Source organism: Dipteris shenzhenensis, chromosome 17 (assembly GCF_047967505.1).
Source record: "Dipteris shenzhenensis isolate YYH24624 ecotype China chromosome 17, Dip_SZ_1.0, whole genome shotgun sequence".
NCBI lineage: Eukaryota > Viridiplantae > Streptophyta > Polypodiopsida > Gleicheniales > Dipteridaceae > Dipteris > Dipteris shenzhenensis.
In genome coordinates, this window is record NC_141612.1 from 24699798 (window position 1) to 24725977 (window position 26180).

The 26180-nt window shown below is 45.0% G+C and overlaps 1 protein-coding gene across 5 annotated transcripts in view; it reads right to left on the minus strand.

Annotated features, from left to right (window-relative positions):
* Positions 1–26180, minus strand: part of LOC147891892 (cyclin-like protein) — a 70800-nt gene that overhangs the window by 7734 nt on the left and 36886 nt on the right. For all 5 annotated transcript variants that reach the window (XM_087387882.1, XM_087387884.1, XM_087387883.1 and 2 more), the window contains 2 exons: positions 17341–17415; positions 17145–17214 (listed from right to left, as the gene is read on the minus strand). In XM_087387882.1, the coding sequence (XP_087244008.1) occupies positions 17145–17214; positions 17341–17415 (145 nt within the window). The remainder of the gene's footprint in view (positions 1–17144; positions 17215–17340; positions 17416–26180) is intronic.

A 26180-nucleotide genomic window follows, 5' to 3' on the forward strand; every position in this document is an offset into this window, starting at 1 on the left:
TCGGTGAGGTCAAACGATCCAACATTAGGAAACTTGCTTGCACTCTCCCTGCCCATCCCAAGGCAGTTTCTCCCTTGCTATATCCCCTAATTCTAGCAGGAGCGAGACTAGTATTTAGAAGGGGCTTGCTTGCACAGTTGTTACTCGTCCCAAGGTAACTCCTCCCTTACTACTACAAGGGAATGTCACAGGAGCCATATGACATCCCAGGAGATCGCCCTGTTGGTTTCCAAAAGGCAAATTCATCATAGCATGTATCGCTAAGCCAATATACCCCCAAATTGGCGATTACAATTAGGGTTAGCCAGGGCCCCAAGGCCACTATAAGCGCTTAATCAACCTAGAAGCATCAAAGAAAGAGAAAGAGAAAAGGAAAGTTACCAAAATTTTAAAAAATAAAATAAAATAAAAAATAAAGCAGTCATACAATGAAATAAACCAAGGAGAGCAACTAAAACAAAACGCAAAAGCACACTTTTTAAAGAAATAAATTTTTTTTAAATTAAAATTAAGAGAGAGAGAGAGAGAGAGAATTAAAAATAAAAATTAAATTAAATTATTAAACAAAAAGAAAAGGATTAAAATAATAATAAGAATAAAAGAGAATAAGTTTAGCTGTTGGGGCTTCTGCACCCGCGTAAGATAAAACGATGTAGTCGAACAGCTGATCACCACTTGGACAAAAATTCAAAGAATTTGCATGTCCACTAAGGTGATAGAAAAATATAAGACTAGAATAAGTCCAATCATACAAAATTAGATTTTTTGTTGTTCTAAAGATCAAAAATATACACAGAAAATAAAAGAGTTCAGTTTTTGTTGTTGCAGCTCAGTTTATAGAAAATGTGTTCAGCCTGCATGGGTTCAAGTAATTGTTCACGAAAAAGATATGACGTTATGGGTGATTTTTTTTTAGGACTCTTCTCCATTATGGGCATTAGGCTTACCCCAGCACTCCACGCCACCCTGAACTTGATAGGCAAATAGTAAAGGTCAATAAGTGGCTAGAGGAATACTAAATTTTTCCTGTCATTATATGCATCATAAGGGTGGTTGACTCAACCTCCCTCCCTCAAGGATCAATAAGTGGCTAGAGGAATACTAAATTATTCCTGTCATTATACACATTCATAAGGGTGGTTGACTCCCCCCCCCTTCTCTCTCTCTCTCTCTCTCTCTCTCTCTCTCTCTCTCGCCCTGCACCCTCCCCCTCCCTCCCCCCCACCCCCTCTCTCTCTTCCCCCCCTTCCCCCTCCCCCCCCCCCGCCCCTGCCTTTGCCCCCGCCCCCCCCCTCTCTCTCTCCTCACACACACACACACCCTCCCCCTTCCCCACCCCCCCCCCCCCCGCCCAGCCCTCTCTCTCCCTCTCCCTCCCCCTCTCCTCCCCTCCCCTCCCCCTCCCCCTCTCTCCCCCTCTCCCTCCCTCCCCCCCCCCTCTCTCTCTCTCTCTCTCTCTCTCCAGATCACATTTGAGACCCTCATTTCAGTGGTTCGGAGAGAGGAGCACGCACGACATATGTGGGTCCGTGTCCAGATACCTGATGCCCAACCAATCTACATGGCAGTGTGCTACTTTCCCCCAAATACATCATCTTATGCACACGCAGTCACTACGAAGGGACACAACCCATATGAGACGATACATGATGATCTCATTGAGTTCTCCGGACTAGGAGACAGCCTCCTTCTTGGTGACTTCAATGCACGCACAGGTGACAGGCAAGTGGGCCTACTTGACTTTACATCAGACTCTCACATATACCAGAACTAGACACTGCATATCTTGGGATAGTGAGGCACTCAGCGGATGCACCACGCGTGCACATGAAAGAAAAGTCGTACCTGCAATGCACTCGCGTCGCTTCACTTTGCTCGCCCTTGCTTCACAGTCAAAATTCTATCCATGGGACAACGGAAGCCGAAAGGTCCTGTAAAGACGATTTTCAGTGCTGGTGATCCAGTCGCAGAAGCGACCCCATTGGCTTGCACTTTCGCGTCTTTCTAAAGTTGTGGTCGTGGTAATTTTTGGTTTTCGAAACGATTGGTGATTACCCAAGCTGATGAGCATGTTGATCCATAGATATCACAAAATCCCACATGTGTCAACTAATCTAATATTGATTGAATATCCAAAGAAACGGGAGAAACTTGCACGTGTGGTTCTGAACTGGAGGCAGGATACAGCCGGCATCTACTTGTCCTGGGTGCTATCCATGACCTAATCATATATAATGGCCTACAGAGATGGCCATTATCTGGTGGGCTCACTTGTTTCCCACATGGCAGAGGTTCTAGTACAGTGGATTATCTACTCGGTCCCCTATCCTTCACCTCACGAGTACACGACTTCGTTGTGCCTCCTCCCCCGCTAGGTGCCGACCACTCATACCTATCCTTCAGTATCTCCACCACTACGCCAGTCACATGGATAGCCCCCCCTCCCCCCCCTAAACTCCCACTTGTGTACGGGTCCACTTTGACCGGGCCCTTGACCCCATTTACGTGAGCCATTTGGCACAGAACCTCACCCACGCATTAAACACCCTTGCCACACTGGTCACAAACGCAGCTATCAGATCTTTCCTACGACTCGGCCTGGGCACGTTTCGGTGGGAAAGATGCCTCAGAACCCCTGGTATGATGATGAGTGCAAAGAGATGAGAGCTCACCTCACACGTAAGCAAGCCCTTGGCCACTTGAGTGACTTGATATGATGTACTACATTAGTATTTCAGTTTATGTGTTTTCTAGTACTCAACGAGGGCCTTAGCGAGCCCTTCGCTCCAGCCCACAGTGGCTTGTATGAGTTTACATTGATTCCGCACTTTTGTCCCATAGGCCCGTGAGGCTCCCCACGGACGTTAATATATCTTTCTTTCTTTCTCTCTCACCCCCTCCCCCTCCCGCTCCCCTCCCCTTCCCTCCCCGCCCCGCCCCGCCCCGCCCCGCCCTCGCCCTCGCTCTCCCCCTCCCACACCCCCTCCCCCACCCTCTCTCTCTCCCTCCCTCTCCCTCTCCCCCGCTCTCTTCCCCTCCCCCTCCCCCCCCCCCTCTCTCTCTCTCTCTCTCTCTCTCTCTCTCTCTCTCCCTCCCTCCCTCACGCCCCCACCCCTGCCCTGCCCTCTCTCTCCCCCTCCCTCTCCCGCTCTCTCCCCCTCCCCCTCCCGCTTCCCCCCCCTCCCTCCCCCCTCTCTCTCTCTCTCCCTCCCTCTCCCCCCTTCCTCACCCGCTCTCTCCCCCTCCCCCTCTTTAATGCAGACATACAAGGCTTCCCCTCCTCACCCTCAACTAGTCTTTATGACTAATATTCAGGAAAAAAAAATCGAGGAAGAAGCCAAACAAGATAACGCATTAAAGATCAGGATTGAGGGCTTCCAGAAGGTTGGTTCAAGGCCAAGGACTCATACACTGAAACTTTAGCAAACATCAAAGCAGCCACCCCTTAGCATTGAATGGGCGGGAGATGATGACAAGGAATATTCGTAATTCCAATGCACATACGGTCAAACTTAGCTCAAGGGATCTATAACCCAAGCTCCTACACCAATCATCAAGCCAAAAGGTACTAAGATTTGGATATCATCAGGACTCACACGAACTCAACTAACACAAAAAGCAACGGAGTTAACTAAGGTTAGGGCTGCCAGGAAGGAAGGCATTCTTTACATCCATCTGATGTAAAGACCATCCCTTTGATGTAGCCATAGCAATGACTGCTCTTACAATTGCCATCCTTGCAACTGGACTGAATGTTTCTTCATAATCAATGCCATATGTCTGTGCATACCCCTTGACAACTAATCTTGCCTTGTATCTATTCACGGAACCATCTACATTGTGCTTCACCTTATGTCTATGCATACCCCTTGACAACCATCTTGCCTTGTATCTGTTCACGGAACCTTGCAAACTCATTTGAGAGGTACTCTCCCCCTCCATCTGACCTTAGACATTTTAATTGCAGGCCTGTTTCTTTTTCAACCATAGCTTTAAAAGCTTTGAAATGCCCAAACACTTCACTTTTCTTTTTCATAAAATGCAAAACTTTTCTGATGTAGTCATCAATAAAAGTGACAAAGTAATGACAGCCTCCAATAGATGCAGCTTTAGTAGTCCACACATCAGAGTGGATTAATTCCAATGGCTTCTTACTCTCTTGAACAAGTCTAAGAAATGGTTTCCTTGCTTGTTTTCCAAATTGACAGGCTTCACATACCTTATGCATTTCTGCAACCTTGAATTTAGGCAATCCTGCAACAATATTTTGGGCCTGCATTGATTTAAGTCGTTGTACATTAACATGACCAATGCGTTTATGCCAGATATCAGTATCTGCAACTACACCGGTCCCATGTGCAAACATTGCTGCACTCAATTCAGGCATGTCCAAAGAACTATTCAGTTTATGACAGAGAGCTACTCGGTGTCATTCACGCATTCAAACAATAGAAGCCTTTTCTCTACGGACGGACTTTCACGGTCAAGACAGATCACCAAGCCCTTACATGGCTTCAAACGATGCCTAGCTCACAATGGAGTGATCGACAGCAACAATGGAGCCAGATATTCCAGTACTTTGGGAAATGATCGAGTACGTCCCCGACAAAAACAACCCCATTGCCCGCGCTCTAAGTCGGAAAGGTTCAATCCAAACCATTAAGAAGGCCATTGTGCTCGAAATCCACGGAAAGGATGAAGGCACAATACGCGGATTCAGCAGAGTTTGGCACACAGTTCCAATTAGCCACGACTCTTGCTCCATGCCATTACTTAGTAGAGGACGGTTGGCTTTTATATAAGAAAAGGTTATGTGTACTCAAAGGCAAACGGCAGTTACTTCTTCATGATGCCCATGACGCCCTCACCAGTGGAGAAGTTAGCGCTATTTCTATTGGCCAAAGATATGGAAGAACATATACGGCTATGTTCAGAATTGTCAGATATGCCCTTCGTGGGACCACTTCTAGCATATGCAGGTACGCTAACACTCAAACTCTTATTATTGTTTGTTGCTTTAGTAAATATTGTATGCTTATTCCTTACAAGCAGACGGCCAACGCTGAAGACGTAGCTCATTTGTTCATAAAGTATTGGTAGGGTTGCCAAGGGCAATCACATCCGACAAGGATTCTAAGTTCACATCTAATTTTAGGCGAGCCCTGTTTGATAATTTTGGTATTAAGCTGCAGATGTCCAGTAGGAAAATGGGTAGTATATCATAGCCCTCATCAAGGAGTTCAAATCAAAATCAAAGGACTCTCAATCTTAAAATGATGCACGGCCAATTATATCTTTTTTTATTTCAGTTTACAATGTAAGTAATCTAAATAACTTGAGTTTCTTTGCACTCCTTCATAGCTTCCTTGTGCCCTCCTAATCAGATGTATTAATTTGGGTGTTTTTTGTTGTCCCATAGACCTATGGTCTCCCATGGACATTAATAAACTCTCTCTCTCTCTCTCTCTCTCTCTCTCTCTATCTATCTATCTATATGCATTTGAGTCAGCTCTAGCCTCCAGGGCAGTGGAGTGGGAAGGAGGAGAGAGCTGATATGAGGACAGTATGGATCACGAGAGAGAGAGAAGACATAGCGCCATCGAGCGAGGGACGCATAGACCGACATAGAGTGGGGCCAAAGCAAGCACGATCAAAGTCCGACCTATCTCAGCTCGCCTCAGAGGAGATCACCAAAGACGAGGCATCACCCTTGACACAGCACATCGGATTCAGCAATCGAGGAGACCACGCCCTCCTCCACATGGGCGAGACAGCCTAATAGATGCAAATCCGGGAGATCTTCACAACACATTGGAGAGAGATCACAGTGCCGGGTTTTGGTTTGAGAGTCTCAGACCTCAGCTCACATTTTCACATTTAAGCTTGTATTTGAGTTTCTTTGTTTCAGCTTTTGATCTTGGCATAGCATAGCATAGCACTCAGCAAAAGGGCCTTAGCTACGCTTTGCTTTCGATTCAGCCCCATGAGGCTTGTATGAGGACTTTTTTCCCTGGTGTACTTTGTGCATAGACCCACGAGGTCTTCCGAGGACGTCTCTCTCTCTCTCTCTCTCTCTCTCTCTCTCTCTCTCTCTCTCTCTCTATGCATGCTCGTGCATGTGCGTATGTGCGCGTGCGTGTGTGTGCGCGCGTGCACACACTAATGTTTTGAGAAATCTATTTGTTTTTATATTACAAAAAGCAGTCCCCGAGGAGGGGACATGCAGCTCCCCGGGCCAAAACTAAAAAAACATCTCCCGGCTTTTGATTATGATTCCAAGCCATCTTCAAACATGAAAGCACAAACAGTCCCAAAAATTCATGTGCTGTGAATTATACTGCACCAAGTGTTCTACAAGCCAATACTTGGCTAGGAACATGTATCAGCTTTCAACTGAAAAAGTGGACTGTTTGAGTAGTACCAATGCAGAAAAAATATGCCCTGGAAAAAGCTCCAAGGCATCCAAAATCCGCAGCAGACTGTAGCAGCAGACTGCAGCAGCAGCTGTTACATCTCAACAAGAGTGCAACATCTACTCCGAAAAGAGACTACAACAGCTCACAGTTGACCTGTACAGCTCTAAAACGTAGAACTTCTCTCAAAAAGTGATTCTAGATGCTGCACCTAACAGGCGCAACTGTATGGACTGCTTCTGATACCTGAAACCTGTAGAAAAGTTGCTCCCTAACCCGAAAACGGGTCAGCCTACAGACTGTGAAAACACCTCCAGAAGCAGTTCGAAATTGTCGTAGAGAGGGCTGAAGAGAAGCCGTGTGCAATTCTCAGAGCCAAAACTTCTACAAATAGCCTCGAAATCTGTAGAAAACGCCCTGCAGCAATCTGTAAAAAGTCTGCAAAAAATATCCAAAATCTTTAGAAATAAAAGCGTCTTGGAATGAGGCGGCCTGGTCCAAAACAGAGGCAGCTTGCTGTAGAGTAGCTCCGGAATCTCCCCTGATGCAAAAAATGTAAGCCGCTAATCAAAAACGGGCTAAGAACTAAGGCTCTCTACAACGAAATTGAAGACTCCCGTGGCAGAAGTTATGGATGCTTGGGCAAGGGTCACTTGGCTGTATCGATACTCCCAATTTTCGCACAAGTTTGGCTTTCATGAAATTGTGAGTGCTACCAAAGTCAACTAAGATGGGCCTGTTCTACCCAACAGAGACCCATATATACAAACAAACTCATTGGGCGTGAAACCTTTCATCTTGAAGTTAGAATATTTACTACAGAGACTTTGATTTTGGACTAAAGTGTGTACGGAAGAAATAGAATTACATTTGACCTTAGTAGGTCAAACTCATCCTCGAGTTGAAGAATCCTTCAAAACAAGTCTGAAGTTTCTCTTTCAACTCACAGTCACCGAGTCAGATTCTTTTCTTTCAATGTTCTTCGTGCCATCTACATTAGAGTGCATTAGAAAAAGGATGGAACAAGATGTGTATCTGTAACCGGTTCAATTGTGTTTGTATACTCTCAGGTGCACGATCTTTCTTCTCACCTGTGAAAGCTGCAAGTGTAGAGGATGGCGCAGCTAGTACACTCCCACTGGCTCCCGCTACCAAGCCCGTAACACTGGCTCATGCCTTGGGTCACAAACATATACTTCAACTCCTTTAGCTATGTTTGCAAGTATGCCTTCTACTCCACATGTTGCTCCTTGGTGACAAGACTGTCCTCACCAAAGTCCATGTCATCCCCGTATTTCATTTTGAGGCTCCTAATGTAGAGGCATGCCAGCTATAATTGTTGCCGCTTCCTCACGAAGCATGTTACTTCCCTCGTCCCATTATGTACGAGAGTTTGACGAGGGGTGTTGAGGTGGGGAACATAGGAAAGCGATAGGACTGTGAGTAGGAGCTTCTCTCATCTTGGCCTTGCATGGGGCTTTCCCAAAACAGATAATAGTGCACCTCTCACGGTGGCCCTGCTTCTATCAAACAACGAACCCTGTTGGTGACCCTTCTCTTAAAGTCTGCAATCCACCAGTCAATGCATAATTGCCACCCTCCTTCCTCCTTGAACAGACTGGACAGAATACTACAGGTGGTCTCTGATCACACGGAGAACATGCCACTCCCATCTTTGACACACATCATGTATAATCGCATCATACACACTGCAAAAGAAGCGATTAGCGAGAGAGGGGTTGACACTTAGCTCCGGTATGGCCTTGTAGGCTAGCTAGAACACTTAGTCCTATTGTGACACCTAGTACACTTAGGACATTTTAGTCATAAATTGACTTTGTTCACTTTGGGCCATATATTGTTAGAGAATGAAATCCCACCAAAGGATATCCCGCAGCGGAAGACTCATAGATGGGCCTAGGAATTACATGCAGAAGTGTTTCACTATGGAATCAAGCTTCATCAACATGTGTGTACTTCACAACCATCCATCCACAAACTAGACACAATACAATACCAAAATGTTCTACTACTAAATGCCTAGCACCTCTAGATCTTTGAGCCCACGTGCTCCATTGAGCTTATGTAGACTCTCTATGCAAACGATCCCTTCCACCTTGCTACGAATAGCCAGCCTAGGTGGGCTGCCACTTCAAATCACGTGTATTGCAAAAAGACTGGAGCGTGTTCAAATGCCACTTGAGACCCTCAATCAACAAGGAGAGTAAGACCACACCATATGCATATAGTAGAATTAAGACCAAGTAGCTAGCAAACACGAAACTTGCACCCCCCAAAGTTGCGATGAAGGACTTGAGGTATCAAACAAGTCGGTAAAAACGGACAACCTCAATCGTGCTCATGGCCTCCTTGTGAGACATTGAAGATGGAGAAACCTCAAAAACATGGAGCTAAGCTGAATTGAAATGGCAAGAATGGGATATAAGAGGTGTCACGGGGCATGAAATTCTAAATACTTTAATGTACTACAAGACCGTGACAACTTTGGTTTTAAAAGTCCAAGCATGGGCTTAATAATGTGTAATTAAACGCGGCATGGTGCCTAGCACATAAGCGTAATTAATCCCTAGGCCCAAAGTCATTCCAAGGAATTAAAAGAGTGGTTGTTGCGAAATGATGATGTGGCATTTTTAATGGGCCCCCCTAGAGGGCCATGTACCTTCAGTGGCCCCCTAGAGTTCCAGGTGGCTCTAGTGCCTTCTACATGCTCCTTTGCCATTCATGGACCTTCCTAGGCCTTCTAAACTTCACATGTGTGGTTTTCTCTCTCATCTTCTCCCTTTGTTGAGATTTTGGACTGGTTTTTCAGCCTCCTTCAGCTGAATTCCGTTTTTCTTCATAACTCCTCACCCGTTTGGATTCCGTTTGGCCCGATGGCTTCCCCTCTGCCTCCCCTTCGTAGTGATATGCTTTTCCCTCCGTGCATTTGGTAGAACGGGCAGAGCTGAGCACTTCTTTTGCTGGTCGAATTTGCAAAAGTGGCCTTTTCTGGACCTTTTTGCTTCTACCGCCTCCTGGGCCTCTCCTCTTGCAAAGCTACAGCTTTCTGTTGAATTTCAAGTGGTCCCACGCGCAGGTTGACTGGTTTTTCTCAGTTTTGGAGGACTTTCGAGCGATGAAACTTCTCCAAAACCTTCTCAATGCGTTCCTCTCTGAAGCACGCTTCTTTTGAGCCCAAGAACTCCCACTTCTTCGCGACAGAAGTGCTTCTTTTCACATTTTTCAGTGGAATTCTTGCTGGTCCGCTCTTGTAAATGCTCTTTCTTCATGCCTTTGCACTCCTCTTTGGCCGAGAATGCAATTAGGCATTGGCTACTACGTCCTCTTGGCAATTGAGGACTTGGTTCGAGTTTTCAGGGCTTGGTGAGTTGTGATTTTGCTGCTGCAATTTCTTTTTGCCATAAGCTATTGGTTGGCCTCATGTGCCACCTCTTTCTTGGCTCACAGGTGCCCAGGCAGTGCTACATGAGTCATTCTTTGGTTGGGTACTTTGCTGATTTTATTTTGGAGCTTTGAAAATCTTTGTGAATGCCATCTGGAAACCACTCAAAGAGAGTGTAGCTGGGGTGCAGTGTGATTGCATCTGGACAGCCAATGGAATTGCACTTGGAAAAGAGAATGCCTTTGGGTTGAGTCTATGGGTTAAGTGCACTTATGTGATGGTGTTCTATGCTTGAAAGCCTTGCGAAGGCTTAGTAAATTGGGGCTGCGTGCTCAGTTGCAGGGAAGGTCTCCCAGATGCAACTTGTAATCATTTCACTGTGAAATATAAAGAAATACCGAAAGGGGCGCCACGGTGTTTAGGGCCAATCGGGTGCACTTGTCTATGTTTGTTGAGCAGGGGCATTCTAGCCTCCATCCCTTTTTCAGTGGTTTTGTTTGTGAACAAATGGGTAAATGCCAAATGGTGATCATGCAATGGTTAATGGTTGTGATATATGCTTTGTGAGCTGTAAATAAGTGCTGAAGTGATTAAAGGTTTAGTTCCACTGCCCTCTGAGTGATTAGAGGCCGGTTTCATTGATTAAAGGTTTAGTTCCACTGTCCTCTGAGTGATTAGAGGCCGGTTTCATTGGTTCCGTTGTCGGGACACCGCACACTCTTTCTCAAGAGGGGGGCCTCGGTAGTTTGGTGGAAGGATATCTTTGCTGCACTTTTTGACAACTGAATATTACAACCATAAACATGGTGAGTACCCATGAGCAAGAGAGCTCCACAACTCCTCAAAGGAGAAGCCAGCTAGTGTACAGCTGCAAGGAGCACAACAAATGCCTTTTGAGCAGGCCACACATGAAGCTACAACTGAGCTCAACAATGAATAATAGCTGGATGACAGCTATCCTTATGTACTCTAGTTCGTGGCTCAGTTAGTATGCCACCTTAGTTAGCTGAGTTTGGTTTGAGACCCACATATAGGGTTCTTCTATTTCTTTGTACAAGAGTTCTTTTGGCTTTCACAACTAAGAAGAGAAAAACTGTTTTCAGCCTCCACCTTTGTGTGTATTCCCCCATTGTGTATGTGAGAAAGCCGCAAGTGAGACTCCTTCCTTCTCTCCCACTATCTTCACATGAGGCTTGTAGGCTTGTGGAGAAGCCACAGAGGGCTTGACAACCATGCTAGAATTGGAGAGTTGTCTGTGGAGGCCATAGCTAGTCGGCCAACGATGCCAGTGCTAGAGGAGCAGCCGCAAGGTGTAGATGGCACTGGCAGTTGTAGAGTTCATTGCTGTGTACATTGCTGTGTGCTAACATTACCTTCTTGGAGCTGATTTTTATGTGCAGACAGATCATCAGTCACTTAGATATTTTCTCACGCAGAGAAAATTATCTGAAAAGTACATGAGATGGGCTAACTTCCTCTCAATGTTTCATTTTCAAATTGTACATGTCCCGGGCAACAAAAATGTCGTGGCTGATGCACTTTCCGGGAAACCACAGCCTGAAGCAGTCTCCAAGAAACCCAGTGTTTCAGCAGTGAGCATTGCTTACAACAATGTGTTAGATGTGATGAAAGATCAATATGTTAATGATGCTGATTTTTCAACTATTTATGATCAGTTTTCTGATGGTCAAAGCCATGATCACTATATGTTGAAAGAGGGTTTCATTTTGATGCATGGACGACTCTGTGTCACTGATCAGAGTCATAATGGAAAGTCATGCTCCTCCATATGCAGGACATAGGGGAATTACAGCAACAATTACAGCAGTGGAGCAATACTTTTATTGGCCATCTTTAAGGAAAGATGTGGAAGAATATGTAAGAACATGCATGGTTTGTCAGAAAGTAAAGTTTGACAGGCAGAAGGCACCTGGGTTGTTACACCCTTTGCCAATTCCGGATAAACCATGGCAAAGCATAGCTATGGATTTTGTGTTTGATCTTCCACGTACTCCTACTGGACATGATGGATTGTGGACAATAATTTGCAGGTTTAGCAAACAAGCCCACTTTGTGCCAGTAAGAAAGAAAATTACAGCAGATCAAATGGCCAAATTGTTTTTGCACCATGTCTTCAAGTATCATGGGATGCCTGAATCCATAATCAATGATAGAGACCCGAGGATGACCAACCTCTGTTGGAGAGGGCTGTTTGAAAATATGGGCACTACACTGAATTTTTCGTCATCTTTTCACCCTCAGTCTAATGGACAATCGGAGTAGGAAAACTCTATCATCTTGGATATGTTTAAATGCTATGTCTCAGACCACAAAAGCAAATGGGAGCATTATTTGCCTTTGCTGGAATATGCTTACAATAATACGGTGCACACATCCACAGGTAAAGCACCTTTTGAAATAGTGGAAGGTGCCAGGAAGATACCTCCCATTTTGCATACAAAAGAGAAAATCTTTGAAGCTGATCGTTTTGTGGAAAGCCTTGAAGAGGCTTACAAGAAGATCAAATATGCCTTGCAAAGAAGTCAGGACAAGCAGAAAAGAGCAGCAGATAAGCACCGCAGGGAATTGGTATTCACAGAAGGTGATTGGGTTTTGCTGCGTTTTCAGAAGGCAAGGCTGAAAAATAAGAAAGGCAAGGAAAGGTTGTACACAAAGCTGAACATGCGTTACTATGGTCCTTTCCAGGTTTCTGAAAAGATAAACGAGGTAGCTTACAGGCTGAAGTTACCTCCGCATTGGAAGATACATAATGCCTTTCATGTGAGCTTATTAAAGCAATACATGGAGATATTCCCGAGGATTTACCTGATGAGATGCAGCCTGAAGTGGAAGAACAGGATGAACTTCTGGTCCCAAAGCAGATTCTGGCACACAGAGCTAGAAAGCTCAAGGGTAAAGTTATCCATCGGTAAAATTTCAAAATTACCCATCACTTGATGCGAAATGGATGGAGGAAGGTAAACTGGCAGATTCACCTGGGATATTGCAGGTTTACCTTGATGCTTTCCAATTAGAGCCGACTGCGGTCCGGGCTCCTACAGGTAGTTCAGCAGAGCGAGCGTCTAGAGCATTACCTGGTGTTCGAGAGGGGGGTAGCACCTCCACTCCCTCGGTACAGACGGGCTTACTGTGATTTCATGAGGTCGCTTGATGACACTATATGTTTCATCCGAGATACTGAGCTAACAGTATTTCTGCTGTGAGACTTCATGATATTGATGCATCTTGACTATTGATCGCCGAGGATCACATAGATTTTGAGCAGCGTATATGGATGGATGCATGCCTCTCCTAGCCATATTCTCACTGTCTCTATATACTATGGCTGCGGCTTTCTTGTATACTCTTTTATGCTATCTTTCATGCTCGCTCCTGTGTTTTGGGGCAGCAAATTGTGGTTTGCTGTTTCAAGAGAGGGGTATGTCACGGGAGCGTGAAATTCTAAGTACTTTATGGTCTACAAGACCGTGACAACTTTGGTTTTAAAAGTCCAAGCATGGGCTTAATAATGTGTCATTAAACGCAGCATGGTGCCTAGCACATAAGCGTAATTAATCCCTAGGCCCAAAGTCATTCCAAGGAATTAAAAGAGTGGTTGTTGGGAAATGATGATGTGGCATTTTTAATGGGCCCCCCTAGAGGGCCATGTACCTTCAGTGGCCCCCCTAGAGTTCCAGGTGGCTCTAGTGCCTTCTACAAGCTCCTTTGCCATTCCTGGACCTTCCTGGGCCTTCTAAACTTCACATGTGTGGTTTTCTCTCTCATCTTCTCCCTCTGTTGAGATTTTGGACTGGTTTTTGAGCCGCCTTCAGCTGAATTCCGTTTTTCTTCATAACTCCTCACCCGTTTGGATTCCGTTTGGCCCGATGGCTTCCCCTCTGCCTCCCCTTCGTAGTGACATGCTTTTCCCTCCGTGCGTTTGGTAGAACGAGCAGAGCTGAGCACTTCTTTTGCTGGTCGAATTTGCAAAAGTGGCCTTTTCTGGACCTTTTTGCTTCTACCGCCTCCTGGGCCTCTCCTCTTGCAAAGCTACAGCTTTCTGTTGAATTTCAAGTGGTCCTACGCGCTGATTGACTGGTTTTTCTCAGTTTTGGAGGACTTTCGGGCGATGAAACTTCTCCAAAACCTTCTCAATGCATTCCTCTCTCAAGCATGCTTCTTTTGAGCCCAAGAACTCCCACTTCTTCGCGACAGAAGTGCTTCTTTTCACATTTTTCAGTGGAACTCTTGCTGGTCCGCTCTTGTAAATGCTATTTCTTCATGCCTTTGCACTCCTCTTTGTCTGAGAATGCAAATAGGGTTTGGCTACTACGTCCTCTTGGCGATTGAGGACTTGGTTCGAGTTTTCAGGGCTTGGTGAGTTGTGATTTTGCTGCTGCAATTTCTTTTTGCCATAAGCTATTGGTTGGCCTCGTGTGCCACCTCTTTCTTGGCTCACAGGTGCCCAGGCAGTGCTACATGAGTCATTCTTTGGTTGGGTACTTTGCTGATTTTATTTTGGAGCTTTGAAAAGCTTTGTGAATGCCATCTGGAAACCACTCAAAGAGAGTGTAGCTGGGGTGCATTGTGATTGCATCTGGACAGCCAATGGAATTGCACTCGGAAAAGAGAATGCCTTTGGGTTGAGTCTATGGGTTAAGTGCACTTATGTGATGGTGTTCTATGCTTGAAAGCCTTGTGAAGGCTTAGTGAATTGGGGCTGCGTGCTCAGTTGCAAGGAAGGTCTCCCAGATGCAACTTGTAATCATTTCACTGTGAAATATAAAGAAATACCGAAAGGGGCGCCACGATGTTTGGGGCCAATCAGGTGCACTTGTCTATGTTTGTTGAGCAAGGGCATTCTAACCTCCATCCCTTTTTCAGTGGTTTTGTTTGTGAACAAATGGGTAAATGCCAAATGGTGATCATGCAATGGTTAATGGTTGTGATATATGCTTTGTGAGCTGTAAATAAGTACTGAAGTGATTAAAGGTTTAGTTCCACTGCCCTCTGAGTGATTAGAGGCCGGTTTCATTGATTAAAGGTTTAGTTCCACTGCCCTCTAAGAGATTAGAGGCCGGTTTCAAGAGGGCTATCAACATGATAAAATCCAAAAAACTAGGGTGAGCCTAGGGTGAGTTCAAACTCACAAAACTGCTAACTCAGCCATGGTTATGGGGGAAACCTTAGAAGGAAAAAGTGCCCCTAAGCCTTCTAATTAACTAATACATTGGTGGCTGCCTTAAATAATACTATATTTCCAACACTCCAGGGTTCCTCTACGCTAGAGTTCACATCCCCACAAGCCCGTGCCTCTAGCTCTAGCATCGCATACCACCATAACTGATCCGAACGAGCCTTTTGCACAGCATCTCATGATCCGCCATGTAGATGACAGGAAGCTTTTCTCTCTCCATTCAAACTAGACGATCCACCAGTGTATATACATTGAATGAATCCACAATAGCCTTTATATACCTAGATGATTCCAGGAACATGCCCAAACTCATCCTCTAAAAACACAATATAGTGCAGTTTCAATCTCATGATAGTCACTCATAAGGTTGAAAACCATAAACTCCATCACACATAGCAGGGACTAGCTACAAGGACATCCCCACTGACGTCATCAGCGCCCAACAATGGGTGTAGACCATAGTGTAAACATATGCTCTCACACATACAAATCCACACACCCACACATACTTGAGCATCCATTTGTACAAAGTCTTCGTACTGAGTTTCTGTCGACACTCTGGAGGTGAAGGGCAAACTCAACCACGACGAAGGCTAGCCTTGGCCACTCTTATGTAGAAGAGCATTCCGCTATAAACAGCATCCTTGGCTAAATATAGCCAATTGGTAAATTGCTACTGCCCCAAGTCGTCTAGACCCACATTAGCTTGCTTCCCTTCCCAAGGTATACCTTAATCTTGCTAGGATTAAGTCCATTAATCCGAGGATTAGCATCCATGTACATAATGGGAGCAATCTTTGGTGGCTTGGTTGTGGAAGAGCTTCCCCTACGAGAGGCACAATGGGCCCCTGGTGAGTACTTGGAGAGGATAACAGAGGTGTCAATATTATACACTCATCAAGCTAACCCCTACAACTAGTCGTGGCCGCTACAGCCCTTTGAGAGAACAACATTGGGTAGAGCAAAGGGTGCCCCAAGAGGCCATAACTAGAGTCCGGTCTCACCTATGGACTAGCCTTTGCTCACAAAAGATTACTATTTCTTATGGTGGCCTAGGGGGGATCGCCCATTGGCCTGTGGTTGGAGTAAATGCAAGTGCATAGGAGGCGCCATCGCTTGCAGAGAGAGATCTCAAGATGCCCTACTATCTGTAAAGCTGCCCTGCAGGCTGCAGCACAAACGATTTGGCATGGGGCCTTCAGATTGTGGCTTGGACGCAAAGGATGCTGATGGACTTCAATTGGGGACCGGGGCATGGTAGCCTGGTTGACACATGGCGGTCATGCCTATTCAATCAAGATAATTTCCTCAACCTACAAGATTGTTGGACAGAGAGTCTTTTGGATAGAGTGACCCCTCCATCCCGTCAAAAGCTTGTACCCTCAATCAAGGATAGTTTATGGGAGACGATTTCCAGTATTACTGCTTGGAATACCTAGGTCCCCTGTGCAATTTGGTGATGGTAGCTACCTCGAACAACCATCCTCGTTGCCATTTGGCAAGATATCATCTATACCTTGTGCTCCATATGGGAACAAGGGGCCGATGGGTTCTCGGACAATTGCTGTTCATGCATGTTTCTACACGGCAGGCTTGCAGGTGTATTCTACACATTCACGGATCGAGGCATCCGTTGGTTGTATAGCCCCCCACCCTGATTGTTGGTCCTTATTTCTAAGTTCCCTAGGCAGTTGTGCTAGGTTCTCTAAAATCAGGCTCGACAACAGCCAGCACTTTACTTTCTTCCACGATCCGCACCACACAGACAACTGATTTGTATGGTTGGTTTCATCTCAAGCATTAATAGAAGGTTCTTTTTTTCTTTTCTTTTCTTTTCTTTTCTTTTCTTTTCTTTTCTTTTGGGGGGTGGTATAAGGGGCTAAAAAAGGGCAAACTAGCTTGAGTTAAGAAGCTACACAAAGTTCTATGTATAAATGAACGAAATCATATTTCAAGAGCAGTTTCACAAAACCACAAATTGGCATTGAATGGTTGAAAATAATGAAGTTGCTACCCCAAGTCTTTCAAAATTAACACAATGTACCCAAGTGAAAAGTCAGTGCAGGCTTAAAAATGGAGGTATGGATCCATCTACAAATTACTTAAATTTAATTAATGGGACAAGGCTTGCCTTGGAGTGTGTCCTCATCATCCTCATCTAACACTTCTTGAGCAATCTCGTCAAAAAGCTCCTCAGTAACCTGAAACGATAGAACGAATTATGGTACATCTCTCTTTTGTGCTCAGCATGATTCAACAAGGACAAAGGAAAGGTGTCGATACTAACCTGTAATAGAACTTCAACAAAGGAAACAGACGATACTAACCTGTAATAGAACTTCTGTTAACAAACGCTTGATTTGTTGGTTGATAGCTGCAGTTCTTGCGGCTTCAACCTCTTCCTGTCAAGACCATTGAAAAAAACCATGTTAGCTTTTCTGCATTTTAAGTTTTAGCCACCAATAAACTCAGCACATGGCTTAACATAGCCCATGAAGGCAACTTAGTTGGGCATGCATCCCCCAATGCAGGAGGGCAAGCAAAACTCCCCGAAGAGGACCAAGGGAAAATCCTTAATAACAAAATCCCGCAAGAGTATCCACGTGCTCTTGATTAGATCCTGTTTAGCTCTTAATGACTGATGCCCAAATGAACTGAGGACATGAAAGTTTAGAATCTGAGGGTCATTATATCATTTCTAGGGTAAAAATAAGAAGCACACTGCTTAATTGGGTTGAACAAGGTTTTCTGAATACAAAAAAAATCAACACTCTAAAAATAAAGTTTTGAATGGAGATCTACCCTACTAATAACACACTAACACTACGAATCTCCACTTGTCATGGAGCCTCAGTCAAGCTACAAGCTATGAAATGTGACCCTTGAACTGGTTTCATAGCCAATAAGATTGCATATCTGACATAGAAGTATGCACACATGCATGAACATGTGCACCCATGCACCCTTTTAAACTGACTTAGCAAGTGATTGACCCAATTGCTAAAATCAATACATTAGTTTTTTATTGGGACAAAAATATGCAAGAGCTCTGACATAATAACATTTCCCACAATCTGAAAGTTATAGCTATGTCTCCGACGACAGTTCCACAATTGCATTACAAAACGGCTGAAGTGACATGTTAAATTCTATGTTAAATATGTGGGCACAATGTAGGCTGGGTGCTACAAGTAATGCAATAACACAATATTATTTATGCTTCAAATGAGAGCAAGATATGTGTGCGCACTTTTTCAATGTAGGCACAACCAACATCTTGTTTACTTCAAGAAGCAGTTTTACTCTAACCTCTGTCAACATCTGTGATGATAAGCAGGCCGAACTTAAAGTGTAAAACTTGAAAGCATTTTCAAATCAAGGCAGTTGTGTGCATGAGACCACAGAACTTTGAAAAATAATATAAATAAAGACTTTCCAAAACTATCTCAAAACTCAGTACAAACAATCCACAAGATCAAACAAACTTCAAAGGCTTTATTGGACAAAAAACAAGAGAATGTACCCTGAAATCCCTTAGTATGCTTCTCCCTCCTAGACACCCCCCCGACGGCTCTTTCTCTGCAATGTATGCAGCAACTTTCTGGGGGAGTCACCTATCAGCAACCAATTGGCGGAAATTCGAGAGGCTACGTGAGGCTGATTCAGAGTGAGCCCTCAGTCCCTCATCAAATTGTCCAGGCAGAGGTCACTCTGACAACACTCCAGATTGATGCCATCTTCTAGACGGTGGCATATCTTCACAAGGTTTCGGCCTTTGCCTAGTTAGACACTACCAAGGTTGGCACTAGAAAACATCCAAACAACTAGCCAAGGAGGGGTTAGCACGGCCTAGTACGCATGCATATATTCAGTCAAAGTATTCAGAATGGACCGCCTCCCCTCCTTCCAGTACAGCTTGAATTCCCCGTCCCTCCAAATTCTGCGAGATGAGATCAACCGTATCATATATATTGGATCTACTCCAGCTCTACGTGCCACGGACTTGGGAGGGGGGGGAAGGGGACCAAGAGTTCCCCACCAAGATCCAGTTCTACGATGACCACTTCCTGAGGATGGAGTGATTATCAGACCCTAGTATTTAGAAGACATACAGGTTTCACACACGTTGAGGATCACCATCAGACAAATGTGAATCTCATGCCATCAGCTGAGGATTGAGGCAAGGAGAGCCACATGCATGCCTAGAGAGCAGCGAATCTGCAGGTTATGCACATTGGTAGAGGGGGAGATAGAGGAGCACTTCCTATGTACTTGCCCAGCCTACTATGAGATCCCAGGAGGGTACCATTGTCTCTTTTAGGAGGGATAGAGTTTTGGGCCACTCCCCTGGCTGATCCACTTTCATGACCAGGTTTGCATTGGGCCTCTATCTGATGGAGATGTGGCACCATAGAAATATTGTGGCAGCTTAGACAAAAGGAGGGGACAACGCCATAGGAGACTGAGATAGATCAGATATAGCAACATGTCACAAACTTCTATGCATTTGAGTAAGCCCCAAGACATAGTGGAGTAGAGGAGGAGGAGATAGCTGCCATGAGAGCCGAGTGGATTAGCAGAAAGAGACGACATGGAGCAGATGAGCCAAAGATGCAAAAGGCCACACACGATGCAAAGGGTTACCAGAGGGGACTGTCCGAGTCGAGGTGTGATATGGCCCACCGGATACACATATCATGGAGACCATGCCCCTCGCCACAGTGAGAGACACCTCAACAAACAAAGATACAAGACATCTTCGCATCCCATAGGAAAGCCACCATGGCACCTAGATATGTATTTTTTTAGCACTAGTTTTGCGTGTTTGAGTTTTTGAGATTATTGGCAGAGCACCCATCAAGGGCCTTAGCGAGCCCTTTGCCTTAGCCCACATGGGCTTGTCTGAGTCACTCTTTTGATTGTACTTTGTCTCATAGGCCTGCAAGGCCTCCTGAAGATCTCTCTCTCTCTCATGGAATGAGATTGAAAAAATGCAGAAAGCATTTTCTGCATTTCTACGCAGGCACCTTGGTGTCAAACCCACTACCCCATACTCACTGCTTCTATTGGAAGCAGGTAGGAGGCCGATCGAATTCATGCATTGATCAGCGTTATGCAATATTTGCTAGAGGTACAGCAAATGCCACCAAATAGACTACCTTATAGAGCATGGACTGCCAGCACAAAGCTTCAAAAGAATCACAAAAGTAAGATCATTTGTACAAGGTGGGAAACAAACATAAGGAAATGGTTCAGCCGATGGAAAGTAGATGCATACTTGACCATGCCGCCTGAAAAGGTCACCATGCAAGAATTTCAAATGTCCCTACTGAGCACTTTGCATACCCAATGGTTGACAAATGAAAAGAGGACAAAGCTGGAGTATTATCAAGACAACATAAACCCTTCATGTTGGTCTACATACATGTCCATGGAGGCCTCTGCTCAGCCCTACATTAGCACACCTATTCCCCTTCTCTATCGCAGAAATATAGCCAGGTTCCACACCAAATCTCATACGCTTGCTATAGAGAAGGGAGCTTGGATGCATCAGCCCAGACACGCCAAAGTTTGTACTCTCTATGACTTGCAGTCAGTTGAGACGGAGCCACACGTAGCTTGACAGTGCCCCCGATATGCACATATCAGGGAGGACTACCAGCAAATACTGGAGGACTCCACTCAGTTTACATCAGTTCTCTCTACTGCCTCTCCGGCAACGTCGGGATCTTTTGTCACCCGTCTTTATACATGTCGTCAGGAACCCATAGATTCCTGACCCCCTCTTTTTGAGGAGACTTTCTTTGCATTGTATTGAGATGGTCCCATGGGTCATTTTTGGCCCCCCATGGACGTTAATAAATTCTCTCTCTCTCTCTCTCTCTCTCTCTCTCTCTCTCTCTCTCTCTCACACACACACATTCATGTAAGGCATTAAGAAGGGAGCCTCTAAGGAATACTAGTATGAATGTAGAAAGTCAATAGACTGGCCATGTGAATGAAACCATTTTGAGCCCTTTCTACCAACAATGCTTGTACCTCTTGGCTGCAAGCTAGATAAGTGACAAAGAGCGCTCTTTGTAGACTCTATCTAGCTCCTCTATTAAGTAATGTTGGAGAGAGAGAGAGACAGACAGAGAAAGAAATAAAGAAAGAAAGTCTATTAACGTCCACAAGAGACTAAAAGGTCTATGGGATAGCAAGAAACCCTCTAGTACATCTGCTTTAGGAAGGACACATGGCAGCTCCCAAGGAGTGCAAAAAGCGACCCCCATTATTTAGAATACCTACATGATAGTCTAGAAGAGTAAATAGCCATACATCAGTTTAAGACTGAGAGCCTTTTGGTTTTGATTTGAACTCTCTGATTAGTGCTACGCCTTCATGGTAAACTACTTTAGCTAAATCAATTGCCTTAATCTTAAGTTGAGCTTGTGTAAGCTCCTCTGCTATCCATGCTTTGGTGCCCTTCAACTTGTAAGATTGTCAAAGATGCTTAATCCGCATATCTTTTGACTTCAGTGTAAGGATAGCATGACCTTTAAAGTGCAAAATAGAAGCTGGCCTGGAGTCGTCATCATCCTGCTCATCATCATCCACCCATTCAATGTTGGGCAAGCTTGCTTTGATCTTTGTCAATATTTCACTATATGTGTCCCCCTCTTTGTACAAATCTTCTGGGAGTCCCCCTATTCTAATCTTCAATGCATTATCACATCTAGCTTCATGTTCTTTAATCTTTGCTTGAATATCTGACTTACATGCTTTGGTGTCCACTTCCACAATCACTTCCTTCTTAGCAGTTTGTACTTCAGTGTGAACAAGATCTTTGACTGTAGAGACTAGCTATGGGGTAGGGGGGGAATCCTTACAAGATTTTACAACCTCATCAATTACTGCCTGCTTACCAGGCCCTTCCAGAATGTGAAGTCGAGCCTTTACTTTTGCCAGTTCCAATCGTAGCTCTCGCACTGCCTGCTCCAGATAAAAGATCTGATCTTGTTGCCCAAGGATGGGTCGTTTTGAGCCTTCTTGTTGGTAATTCCGTGCATATGGAGAGGGTGTCATGGCTGCAGCTGTAGAGTACCGAGTCTTGATGGATATTGAAGGAGTTGAGGGAGACATGGAGGAGAGGGTAGGCCAGTAGTCCATAGTTGGATGTCTGTTTGAACCCCCTAGCTCGGTTTGGATTGGGGGTTTAGCCCAACTCGGGATTAGGGTTAGTTAGCTGCTTCTAACGGGTACGGAGGGAGAGGTACGGCTTTTGCTGACGGGCGGTACAGTACTCGCTGCCTGCTGACGGGCTGTACGGACGACGGGACTGTACACTACTGCCTGCCTACTGACGGGTTGTACAAACGGGTATTAAAGGTCTTTAAAAGACCAAAGGGTCTATAAGACTAAAGAAAACCTGATACAATGATCTAAGGGATGAAGCAGCTCAATGCATGTAGCAGCTTTCTAATGTATAGAATAGTATGTTTGTTTATGGGTATGGTGATGTGGCGTTCCCTTCCCGTTCACGTTCCCTAGGATTTGGGTGTTCCCGTTCCCCAGGGGGTCGACGTTCCATTGCCGTTCATGTTCCCTAGTAACTATGGTGTGGGTGGGTGGGGGGGTGTGTGTGTGTGTGTGTGTGTGTGTGTGTGTGTGTGAGATAGAGAGAGAGAATATCTTGGTGAAAAAAAACAAGAAGAGCACATATGTTTAAAACCGCCCATCTGATTCTTTAAAACCGCCCATCTGATTCTGTCATTGCTTGTGCCTCTCTCTCTCTCTCTCTCTCTCTCTCTCTCTCCCCCCCCCATACGTGTGTCTGTGCGTGCGCGTGCGTGTGCGTGTCTATTAAACCTCTAAGACAAAATACAACCACAAAAAGAGTAGCTACTACAGCTGGGTACCAGAGAGCCGAGAGAGTGCACATGGCAGGTCCTATTGACAGCATAGAGTAGCTCCAAATGTATTATAAAGCATAACTATGTTCTAGTCCTATCATAGGATGACCTCCATTATATCAATTTAAGACTGTGAGTCGATTTGAATTCCCTTCAGGGCTTTCCCTCCCTATAGACTGCCCAATCGCCTGCTTTCATGGCTTTCTTCACTTTGGTAGGTTCAATGGCTCTTTGTTTGAGTTGGGTTGGAGTCAGCTCCTCAGATATCTATATCTTTGCACCCTTCAGCTTGTGGGTTTTTCTAAGAATCTTTTCCCTTGCTGCCTTCACATTTAAAAAGACTTTCCTTTTGATTGATATTCCATACGTCATCTTGATCCCATTCAACTTGCAGTATTTTCTGAGCTTTTGCTATATCCTCACCCAAGGCGAGTTCAACGTAGATGCCCTTCCCTCCTTTGCCAAGTCATCAAATTCAATGCTTGTGGTGCCGTCTTTCTTTAACTGTGGCCTACACTGATGGTGACTGCTGCTGTCCTGAACTTCTATTCTGACAGCCCAATGCAAAGAGGGTTTATATCCAGGCTGGAGGCCCCCTGTTCTGGCTGACCCAATTAGGGTTTAGACAACTGGTCTGCAAGCCTTGGCTGACCCACTCTCTGAACTGGCCGACCAGGGCAGGCTTTGGGAGCCTATACAACCCCCCTGCTTTCCACCATTTTCTGCCCACGTTCTGGGCTTCCTACCTGCCAGCATGCCAGCCTGTGTGCAGCCTCAGCTGCCCTCCACATACCTTGTGTAATGCCACGTATGTGGTAGCAACACACCAGTCCCAGAGTCCAATGCAGACTGATCTGCCTGTAGAGTGGTCACAAATAAACACGAGAAGGCTAAACCCTAGCATTCTGTATGTGGCATTTGATCATAGCATCTTTTTGACGGCATTAAAAACATGTATTGAGATACAATTGTCAACGAAATATTCATGAAGACATGTATACGAGATTCTATATCCTATCAGCTCTTTACTAATAAAATGGTAGAAAAACTATCACCACTTATTATCACTTCAAAAAAAAACAAATTAAGACCAACGACTGCAATATAGCAACAGCACAATGACAAATATCGATCCAAGCTGGAAACATACAATTATGGAGTATTAACTGCTATATTTCAATTATGAAGCTCTTAAATCTTTGAGTAATTTGAAATAAGTACGACCTAGCTATACTATACACCTCTTAGCCATGGATAAGCTAAAAGTAATTATCACACATGAACAATACAATGTTTTTGGGGATTTCACATGTGAAAATTGTTGACTGATGCAGCCTTGGAATGCTGGTTCAGGTCTGAATTTGCAAACTTCGAACAAAATCAGCTGATTTTGGTTGCCTCAGTTTGTATGCCAAACAATAAACAATGCAAACAACAGGGTATTGCTGTGTTCTGTAGGCTTGTACAGCTTTGGGAACTGGTTTGACAGTAATTTGCTGTTTCTTGATGCATAGAGATGCATGATTTTGTCAAATTTTGCAAAATGTGAAAAAAAATGTAGAAATCAAACTAAGGAACCTAATCCCGTTACGCAGGTCACCATAAACTTAAAGAGTAGTTATACAAATAGAACCCCACCGTCACAAAAGTCCGAACTAAGGGATGGCAACTACCATATCTAAATTAGGTGTTAGGCATCAAAAGAGTTTGTGCTAAGGAACCTAAGCCTGCTAGGCAGCTTGAGATCCACTTTAGACATGACCTCAAAGACAGATCCCATATAATGGGGACTTCACAAAGTCCAAAGGAATGGAAGTTAGAATATCAATGAACTATTGCACTACTTGCAAATTCTAATTTAAAACGCAAAACATATCCAGCAGATTGATATACCTTTGTAAGACTAGAATAAGTCCAATCATACAAATTTAGATTTTTTGTTGTTTTAAAGATCAAAAATCTACACAGAACGTATCCAGCAGATCGATGCAGCCATTCCCTTGGACTGGAATCTTCAGGGTGACTGATTTCAATCTGGCGAGATTCGGCTAGGAGCCTTTTCTAGATCAGGGGTTCCCCTTGAAGTTGTGGGACTACACGGATCAGACAGGGATGCCCTAGTGTTAAGCAACTCCAATCCCCAATTTAGGGGCAAACATACCAGCAGCCAGCAGGTCCAAGCTGTCGGCCAGAATCAGGCCGACCAGCTGATCTGGCCAACACAGAACTGGCCGACCAGCTGGCCAGCCCACCGACATAGGAGCTGGCCGACCTCCTAGGTCAGGCCTATAAAAGACTCCCTACCCCCTCACTCTCAGTGACAGGACCTGCAGCTGCTCCTCACCTCCTCCATCCTTTGCTGCAGCCTCTCCTGCTCCAGATCTGGCTAGTATGCCTGCTCCATCCTCTGCCCCTCTATTCCTCTCCTCCAGATCTAGCCCTGGACCTCCAGCTGCTGCTCCAGATCTGCTCCTTTTCTTCATCATGTTGCTATTTCAGATAGCCTGAAGGTTCCTTCCTCAGAGCATGCTGTTTTCAGCCATTTCCTAGGGCAGCTCCAGCCCTTCATCATCTTCGTCATCATCGAGCTACACGGAGGACTGCGTTTCGCTCCCTCTGCTGCTATCTTTTCTACCGTTTCTCTACATGGAATCATCTTTCTGATTCGCCTCAACCACGGTCCTTGAGACACGACGGCTTGAGGTTCTTGTATTCAGTTTTTCATATTAGCGACAGGCACTATGTTTTCTGAGTTCTGTTCTTCAGTTGTGTCTGAGTATCGTCTATTTTTTATCGCTCCACTGCAAACCCTATCGTTTCTCTATATGGTATCAGAGCCATGGTGATCTAAAGACCCCAGATCTCTAGTGATCTAAAGATCCTGCTTCTTCATGAAGGCCATAGGTACGGGGAGCATCACTCCTATGAACATATCAGTTTCCTCTTCATTCCGCTGCGCACTATGGGAGAGAACTCCATCTTCTACTCCCATCCCTCCCTCCCTTTCTAACCTCCATCTTCTACTCCCATCCCTCCCTCCCTTTCTTACCTCCATCTTCTACTCCCATCCCTCCCTCGCTTTTCGGTTTCAGGCTTGACACTCCCCATTCCTTCGAACAAGGAGGTCATGATCCTTCACCTCTACCAGATCTCCATCGGCATCGACTTCCAGGATCTACAAGTTCTCCCTAGGCGGGACCCTTTCTGTTCAGATGTGTCTTGATGACTGTTGTTTCGAATCTTCTACATGCATGGAGGCAGGGATAGACTCC